The sequence below is a fragment of the Nicotiana tabacum genome, chromosome 16, assembly GCF_000715075.1.
Source record: "Nicotiana tabacum cultivar K326 chromosome 16, ASM71507v2, whole genome shotgun sequence".
Lineage (NCBI taxonomy): Eukaryota > Viridiplantae > Streptophyta > Magnoliopsida > Solanales > Solanaceae > Nicotiana > Nicotiana tabacum.
Window position 1 is genome coordinate 105,768,407 of NC_134095.1, and position 9,665 is coordinate 105,778,071.

The following is a 9,665-nucleotide window of genomic DNA, read 5'->3' on the forward strand; positions in this document are numbered from 1 at the left end:
GTTTAAACGATAACTATAGTATTATTTCTCTTATTGTATACTAAGGAGCCATGATATTTGCATAGCTTGAGGTTGGGAAGTATATACAAGGTATGTGAGGCTATCCCTTTCTTTCTTTTGCACGACTCTGATTGTACGTAATGTAAACGTACGAGCTTCCAAAGATACTACACTCTTAGAAGCTAGCAGTACTTCATTGTTTCCTTCTTATGGAAAGATAGATATTGATGTTGCTTCTCTTATTCTTATGTATCAAATGTTGTTGATATTTCTTGATTCCTATAAGATTCATGGTGACGAGTTAGCTCTAATAACGTATACGTAGGTTACCGACCTTACGCCACCCCGAAAGGGTCAGAGTGTTTACTATACTGTGCCACACTATAGTCGGCCAAGTATGGCACTTATAGTGCAATCACTGATCAATTGAATTTTACCGAGATCCACATGGACGGGTATGATTCTAGCAAGCCTTATGATGGTCGGGTATATTTTACCGGGCCTATTATGTCTGGGTATGATATGATGATGATGATGCCCACAGAGGCATATGTTTTAAAAGTATACGTATGTATGTATATATATATATATATATATATATTATACATTTCATGTCAGTCGCTCTCAGAGGCACTCAGATGTTACAGGTTGTATCTTCTCTATCTCTCTTTATATTACAGTTCTTATTTATGCTTCCTGCCCTACATATTCAGTACTTTATTCATACTAACGTCTCTTTTATTTGTAGATGTTGTAGGTCTTGATAGATAGGTTGACGGTCTTCCTAGTAGGCTACCAGTTCAACGGGAAGTGTTTTTGCACTCTACTTGCCTCGGAGTTGCCTTTCAAGTCAATATACTTATGTACATATGCTTATGGGTATGACGGGGCCTGTCCCAATCTTATGATGTTTATATATTCTTTAGATGCTTGTAGACAGATATCATGTGTATAGATATTTTGTTCGGCCTTGTAGGCCTGTGTATTTCATGTATATTATTTTGGGTTTGTCCTTTATCAAGTATTCTTTATGTTATGTTCGAGTTATCTCATGACAACCCTTCTGGCCCATCTACGCATGACAATATGGTTAAGAATATGTTATGTTGGCACTCGGCAAGTAAGGTCTGAGTGCCCGTCACAGTCCTCCGGTTTAGGTCGTGACATTTTTCAAATTTCATATGTGCATAAATAAGGATTGTTTGAAGATTTTGACATAGAACTGAAAAAAATTATTATGCCCAAAACCAATTGACCTTCCAAGAGGAACTACAGGGAAGAAGACTTACATTACATTAGGGGTGCGCATCGGTCGGTTCGGTTCGATTGTGAATATATCAGTTAAATATATCGGTTATCGATTTATAAATATGCTAAACCGATTATCGAACCAATAAAATATCGGTTATCGGGTATCGATTCGTCAGTTATCGATGCTTATCGGTTCGGTTGTCGATTTACCCGATAAGAATAAAAATATCCAATAAATTCATGTTTTTATTATAGAAATCATGATCATACTGTTAAGAGAGAGGAACTAAATTTTTGTTTTTAAGAAAACAGAGATTAAGTTTGAACTTTAGAAAAGAAAACTTTCTTTGCATTTGAAAGTCCCAATGAATTATCTCAATTTTCAAAGTTATAAGATAGTAGGAGTAAGAAATAAGACATTCAACAATCTAATATTACTAAGTATCTCACTACGAGCGGGCATAATTCACAGGAAAATAATAAAATTCTAAGATTGTAAATGCTAAAGAATCCGTCCAACCAAAGAAACAAATTGGAAAACTAAAAATCTGAATAATTAATTCTTTAAAATTTAAAACTAAAAATTTTAACTGAAGAATTAAGATGAAAAATTCAGAAAAGTTTAAAAGTTACTCTAGGGATTAAGGTCTAAAGATGAAGAATAACTGCGGAGAGAAATGAGAAAATGAGAGAATGAAGTCATAAGGTGACTTTATATACTTAGTGGGTAAAATTATAATTTTCATAAAGCTTATTGGGCTATCAGTTAAACTATTAATAAAATTGGGTAAACCGAGACCCGAACCGATAATCCAGTAGTCAAATAACGTTAAACCGTTACTGAACTATTTACCTAATAACCTGATATCGATAACCCAATAGCATTTTATCAGTTCGAGCTATCGGTTATACTCGATATATGCCCTGCCCTACATTACATAAAAAAAAAATTCTATAAAATAAGCATTAACTTCTCCTCAAAGGCAGACCTAGTGCACAGACTACGAGTTTTCGGGAACCCAGTAACTCTTGCGTAGACCATCTATTTATATTAAGAAATTTACTAAATATTGGTAAATATCTGACTGTGAACCCAGTTATTATTGCATATTAATTTGAAATTACGGTAGAAACCCATAAGCCTCAAATCCTGGATCCGCCTATGCTTCTCCTCCCCATTGAGATTTAAGAGGATGCTTCATCTTGAACTCTTTCTTTGTAGGAGTACAAAAAGTGAGACTATACTTTATTTATTTGGATTTATTTTTCTATTTAATCTTTCCTTTTACATTTGTCTTTATGTACTTCCGTATGCATGCCTTTAGATTATTTGTATGCTTTTGTACTTTTGGTACTATAAGAATTTTTTCCTTCAATATGAACTAAATTTAGAAGAACAAAAGCATGACCGCGCGAAGCGTGGGTTATTTAACTAGTACATGTGTATAAAACTTGTAAAGCATTTTCCTCTAAATAACACTTTTGACATATCTGAGTTCTGATAATAAGAGCTGTCCAAGCAGTGTGTTGGGTTGCAAGAAATCCCCAGGTTATGCATTCCTTTGGCTTTGAGTTCAATGAACGCCAGGGATGCCATTCGTGGATTATATGATATAAATTGAACATTCTGTCCTATTTTAAGGAAACTCTCTTGGGTATTAATATCTTAATGTATGATTCTTATTCCACATGTTGAGGTTACATTAATTGTTATCTTTGTAATGCTTGACTAGAAATAGGTCTTGTTCTAATTCAGGGAACAAAGAAGCGCCCATTTGTTATTCAATTTCAAAAAAAAAAGAAATAAATAAATAAATAAATAAAGCTAAATATCCAGAGAATAACGACTCACCGAATATTCTCCGGGAAGGAAATAGATTAGCAACTTTTGGAATCTCACAGTGAAACGATTTGGTTCTTGGAAGTTTCATGTGCAATAGTTAGAAATTTCAAAACATATTACTCTTCTTGAATGAAATAAGCAACATATGTTGATTATTGGAAATTTTAATTTCAACAGGATTGGTCCTTGATAAATGTAATCCAAATATCCAATCATCCACTAGGAAGGGCGATATTGATCCAAAAACATTTCTTGAAGATAATATTGGCTACAAACAACTGTTAATCTCCCAAATACTTATCCGAACATCCATTTTGACATAATATTTTTATTTCTCAATATAAGCAAATCTTGAGAGCTTGGCTAAACAAATACATGTTCATATAATAGTGGCATCACGAATGGAGATAAAGAGATGCAATATACTCCGGCGAAAAATGTCAATCATTGAACTCAGGATTGGGTTAAAGGATGATTATTACAACTAGAACAACAGGAACAAGACATTTATAAGCCACTGTGGGTCATACAGCTCTTCCAACTGGCCAGTCACAGCATCAAATTAAACATAAAAATTCCAATGCTAGATAATCCTGTCTTGCATAGGGCAAGAATGAGGTGTTCTAAAACAGCTAATCCTCCGCTCCGCCGAGGACTCATTTTCCTTTGGATTCAATCACCCTCTTCGCAAAAGATGGCAAACAGAACGATGCAGAGTGAATCTGGTTTGAGGGGGGGGGGGGGATCAAAGGCACAGTAAGTACTAGAGAAGTGGGTCCTTTTGCCAGACATTGGCATTGGAAAAGAGAGAGCCAGAGAACAGAATGACATCATACCTCAGAGTTGTAGAACTTCAAGGGTCCTCTAGTTTTGGTGTGGCTATCATCGGCGTCAATGGGGTTAGTAGGATTCTTAAAATCAACAGCAGGTCCCTCAGTAGAACAGAGCATGAAACCAATAACACCACTGAAATAAAAGACAGGCAAACGACCCAAATGGGGATCAGTACTGCAGCAGAGTATCCAATATGTCAACAGTAGGTATTCTCAGTAACCACCACCAGAAATGAAAAGTCATGAATTATAACACCAGAATAACATTAATTTCGAGCCCCACTGTGGAAAAAAAAAGAAAATAATACATACATATCAGCAAATATCTTGCAAGTGTACCTTGGATAAGTAGGAACTGTGGTCCAGGCATAGTTGACTGAGCCTTTGAAGATCTGGCAGCAGTTTGCCACGATATGTTCAATTATGTCCATGTGAAGCCATATGCTCTCCGCTTGTGTACAGACAACCCCTCCAGGACGAAGAGCCCTTGCTACTGTTTCAAAGAAAGGCTTTTCGAACAACTCTTGGGCTGGACCTGGAGTTAAAGGAAGAGTAACTTAAGTGATGAAATTTCTACAACAGAGGCAATAGGAAAGTAAATAGATTACCTATGGGGTCAGAGGAATCCACTATAACAGCATCATAAGTTCCTTCTGGAACATTTTTCAAAAATGCGACTCCTGTAGAAATGGGAGAGGAAAAAGGAAAGCCCATGAACAGGTAATTGATAAATGCAAAAAGAAAAAAAAAAACCAACAAAAAGGAATTAGTTTTGTCATCTACTCAGATCATACCATCACCAACATGGAGTTTAACCCGGGGATCCTCATATCCTATGGCTACATTAGGGAAAAATTGTTTAGCGACCTGAAAAAGAGAAAAAGGAATCATGAGATCTTTGCCCTTTTTTTTTGAGCAATGCTTCGAGGAAACTATGGGAAATGAACTACAGGGATCAAAACATTAAAGACATTTAACTATCATAGAAAGGGGTAAGTTTTGCAGTATCAAGACCAAATAATCAAATATACCACAGGGTACTGGAAAACACAGAAGTACAATCTTTAAACTTGCCAAATTCAACAATTTTTCTTTACCCTTAGTGCAGATAAGAGAGAAGAAGAAAAAAGGAATCAAAGTACAACTTCAGTTAAAAGCATGAAGAAGCCAGCAGACTTACATCAATTACCATCTTGTCAATCTCACATATGTCTATCTGTTCAACAGAAGAATGCCGAGACACCTCACGCAAGACACCACCATCGCCTCCTCCAATAACCAACACCTGAAGTAAGAGAATCAAACTTGAAGTGTGACACACTAGTGGAAGAAACTAACCTCTAATTCCATAAAATAGCTTTATGCAAAAATAAGGATGAATACAGCATTTACTGCATGCATGATTCACAGTGGTATCACAACTCACATTGAAACAGTACATGTTATATTAAGAAGGCAAGTAAAGGATGACAATTTTCCCGCTTACAAGTTCTCCTTCCCTTTTAACATAACCCGTCGGAAAACCAAGAAGATAGCACGTACCAACATGCTTATTGACTTACTATAAAATGAAATTACTAGGCAAAGCCACAGAAAATAGGATGCAAGAATTATCATATACAGTAAGTTTAAGAGAAAAGAAGTTTGGGTTTATATCTGTTCTTTGCAAGATATGACAAGTGAGCCTTGATCACACACATTATACTTTTTATCTACAAAGTAAGAAGCAGATGTGCCATTGTCATGGCAACTAGCAAAGTGCAAAAAACCCATAATTGACACTTCATAAAGATCAAATATACTTAAATCTCTTAAGATTTTCTAATTTACACTGAAATGTTAAATTCACTAGTATTAGATAATGGACCTTTTTGGGGTTTGGAATTGAGCAGAGTGGGAGATGAGTGATCATTTCTTGGTAAGCACATTCATCTCGCTCTGTGAGTTGTATCACACCATCCAAAACAAGCACCTTTCCATAAGTTGATGACTGCAGCAAACACAAAATTACAGAATAAGCATCAAATTAGAGAGCATATTTTCATCAATGAATGAGAGGAGCAAACTCAAACCTTAATGCATCATGCAAATACCTGAAAAACCATGACATTTTGGTAATCTGACTTCCCCTGAAATAATATCTTTTCAACCTTCAATGAGTGTGCTTCCCCTGATATAAATTTTCATTTTAGAATCTCTGTCCTATAATTATAGAAATTATAAGAACGTTAAGACATCACCTTCATAACTGACTAACGAGCATTTCTCAACCTAGGTACAGATGTGACTTATTATGGCCCCGAAGCTAAGAATTCAAGAAGTGTTAACAAAAATATGCTAAATGATCTCTAAGAAAATGAGGATTTTCTCTAAGCAACAGATGTTATATGTGTGAAGAAGAAATAAAGACAGTCAGTCATCTCTTTATTCATTGCAGGGTGGCAAAACAGTGTTGGGAGCTCTTTTTAAACATGTATGGCGTTGAGTGGGTAATGCCTAACAGTTTTAAGAGCTTGTTGCAACAATGGCATCTCAGAAAATGGCAAAAAGGAAACAAGCAGTATGGAGGACAATTCCTTTGTGTGTTTTATGGACAATATGGCTGGAAAGAAATAGTGTTTATTTTGAAGGGAGAAGACAACATGTTTTCAGAATTATAAATAGTTGTGTTTTGAACTTGTATTTTCAGTGTAATAGAAGTACTATTGAGACTATGGAGCAATACTTGGATTTTTTAGAAGAGATAGGAGATTTCTAGTTGCCATGTTAGTGGCAGATGTTGGACTAATGTAACTTGTACCATCTCGATACTTTTTCAATAAAATCGTACCTTATCAAAAAGAATAAACAAATTTCAAAATCTTATATATATATATATAGAAAGAGAGAGTACAGGAATGAAAACTGATAAGTGTGAATTCCTCATATAGAATATGTTTGTAATCGGCAGAGTGAAAACAACTCCACCTATGTGAGATTCGCAAAAATAGCAAAGTTCAAGCTAGTTGTTGTGGTAAATTGACAGTCACGTAAAAACAATCAAATAATGATGTGTCATTTGAATGCTAAGAATAGAGCGGAATGAATACATATTTTTTTCATACAAAGGAAACACTTCTTTCCCAACTAGGTACTATCAAGTACGGATAATTCCCAGGACAAGGCACAAAATCATGAAAGCTAAAATCTTTCCAAACGATGCAAAAGGCCACTAAAATGTTGATGAATTTGAAGTACCAGAAACAAAAAGGAGCAAAGGAAAACTACTAATTAATCAAAGCTGACAAAACACAAAATGATGACAAAAGGCAACTGCAAATAATCACCAAAGAAGCAGCGGCGGAGCTACAATATTAGGTACGCATTTGGACGAACCCAATAGCTTTTGCTTAGATCTAGTATTAGTATTAGAAAATTTATTAAATATGTGTAAATATACCCAGTAACTAAAATGAGTTATGGGTTCAGTGGCTATCAGGACTCATTCAATTCCCGGCTCCGCGTCGGCAAAGAACAGAGGCTTACGTTCCAAAATCAGTTAGTTAAATATGTGTAAGTGGATACAGAACCAAAACAGATCCAACATAAGCAGTAGGTACTCCATATGTTTATCAAAAAGATTTTTGAAAGAATAAAAGATATGCAAATATACATACAAAGTACATCCGTTGCCTTTATACGTATCTACTAAATACTAAAAAAACTACCAAAAATGACAAAAACAGAGGTGTCACATTTCTAAAATACACAGAAGAAAGTAAAATGCGTGCACTTAGATTTATAAACAACAACTACAGTACACCTCAATCTTAAACTAGTTGGGATGGGTCATATGAATCCTCAATTTTGTAAGAATTTATCATAAATCAACTTGTCTTTGGGTCTAATACGAAATGCATAACATAAATAAAATAACGTAGATGCATAGAGGAAAAAGTAAAGAGACGAACCAGGCCAAAGAGGGCTAATCTCAGAGAACCATCCAGGCAACACAGAAGAAATGTAGGGTGATTCATTATTGTTATTCGCTTCCTCCATTGACACACCCTCCTTCTCTTCTTCCTCTTCACAGGCAACAATTCACTTCCTCTTCAGCCATTTGGCTCGCCCTTTCTATTTATAGCTGAATGAATGTGAAATTTTGTTACGTAACCCTCGAATCCACTAGCCCGATTGAGAATAATCAAGCGTGACCGCACAAATCTTAGACTCCACTTTTCCCCTCTTTTTGAATTTTATACTCCTACTTCTATTTTATATGGCTGTGTTTCTTTTTGGACAGCATAAAAAGAAAAGAAAAATGTGTCAAGATGAAGTATCAGGGTCAAATTATTAAATATTCAGTGTAAATTTAGATACAAAATCTTCCATTTTTAAAAATAAAATTTATATTTCAAAATTACGTAAAGGATACTATAGTCATACTAATTAAAAATTTAAAATATTCAAAAGTTATATGGAAAATCACAATAAAAAAAGATTCATTTAACTTTCCAAAGAGTAACTATGTAAGATAGGAACATCTACCAGTACACAATAAAGAGCGAGAAAAAAAGAATCCGCTTAGGAAAGACGCGGTTGATTGTCCTCTTGCTTTTGTACTGACCCCTTTGAGGAATTTTTTGCTCTCAGTTCACGGGCTATGTAGTTCGTAGCAGATCCATCCAACATTTTTAGTGTCAGAATTTGTAGTGTGTTTGATTGATTACATTATATGCATATACAAACATATTAAATTCTTTCTACTCAGGCATATATATGATGTAACAAAAGGAACTAAATCTGTCTTTGATCTACTTAAGAAAATTATATTATAATTCCATTAAGAATGGTAGTTACGCATATTATAATTCCTTAAGGTTTTGTGGTCTTTAACGTATTATGTCATTAAAAAATGTCAACTTAAAAAGCAACCCCATACACTAAGCTCTCATTATTCGCACGGTTTCGGAAGAAATTTTAGTGTGAATTTATGCATGTCTTAATTTTTTAATTAAGTTTAACAATCAGGGGCAGAGCTAGAGTGTCGAGAGCGGGTTCGGCCGAACCTAGTAGCTTTGGTTCGAACTCTGTATCTGACTTAAAAAATTTATTTAATATGCATAACTTATTAATTTAGAACCCAGTAACTTAAACCGATTAAAATCTTGAGTTCATCAGCTTGAAATTCTTGTTCCGCCTCTATTGACAATAGAGTGCCGCAACTTATTACTCTCTCCGTCTAAGTTTACTTGTCCACTATTGAATTGGTACATCCCTTAAAAAATACTAATAAATAACATGATAATTTTACTATATTACTCATATTTATTATATATTGAAAAATAAATTAAAAATAAGTAGTAATACTTGATAAGAAGGGTAAAATAGTATAAAATGGTAAACTATTCATTAATTTGAAATTGCACAAGTAAAAATAGACATTTTTCTTAAGTATACAAGTAAACTTGGACGGGGATATGAAAATTGACAGTAATAGTAAGTAATTTTGTCACTCTTCTGAAGTTTGGGAGTTGGGAATTCGATTATGGAGGGTGTGATTATTAGAAAATGATGGGGCTCTCAATTAGGGTTTAGCATCGGGCTTTGCGCCCTCTCATCAAACCCCACACGGTAAAGGTCAATTAAAGAAGGGGGGGGGGGGTTCGAGCTCGCAATTTGTCACGAGTATCTTATTTAGGGGTTTTCGTCGGTCGGTACGGTAAAGTATTTTCGGTATTCGATTTTTTAAAATGCAA

The 9,665-nt window shown here is 34.8% G+C and overlaps 1 protein-coding gene across 2 annotated transcripts; it reads right to left on the reverse strand.

Moving 5' to 3' along the window:
- Nucleotides 1-3,517: 3,517 nt before the first annotated feature.
- On the reverse strand, nt 3,518-8,435 carry LOC107780228 (spermidine synthase 1). Of its 2 annotated transcripts, none has more exons than XM_016600766.2 (9): nt 7,878-8,435; nt 6,021-6,097; nt 5,795-5,917; nt 5,108-5,212; nt 4,722-4,794; nt 4,536-4,607; nt 4,267-4,462; nt 3,931-4,060; nt 3,518-3,816 (listed from the first exon to the last, which is right to left on the reverse strand). In XM_016600766.2, exons 1-9 carry the CDS (start codon nt 7,963-7,965, stop codon nt 3,751-3,753), a joined length of 930 nt encoding a protein of 309 aa, XP_016456252.1. In that variant the 5' UTR covers nt 7,966-8,435; the 3' UTR covers nt 3,518-3,750. The 2 variants fall into 2 exon arrangements, with proteins under 2 accessions (XP_016456252.1, XP_075089294.1); XM_075233193.1 differs by having other exon boundaries at nt 6,021-6,129; nt 7,878-8,013.
- Nucleotides 8,436-9,665: the final 1,230 nt, after the last annotated feature.

Bases quoted from the DNA above. Each gene is read 5' to 3' on its own strand.
- LOC107780228 (XM_016600766.2), bottom strand. From the start codon at position 7,965: ATGGAGGAAGCGAATAACAATAATGAATCACCCTACATTTCTTCTGTG. The intron at 5,213-5,794 runs GTCCATTATCTA...CTCTTACTTCAG, and splicing joins CAATTCCAAACCCCAAAAAG to GTGTTGGTTATTGGAGGAGG. The intron at 4,795-5,107 runs GTAAGTCTGCTG...TCTCTTTTTCAG, and splicing joins TTGACAAGATGGTAATTGAT to GTCGCTAAACAATTTTTCCC.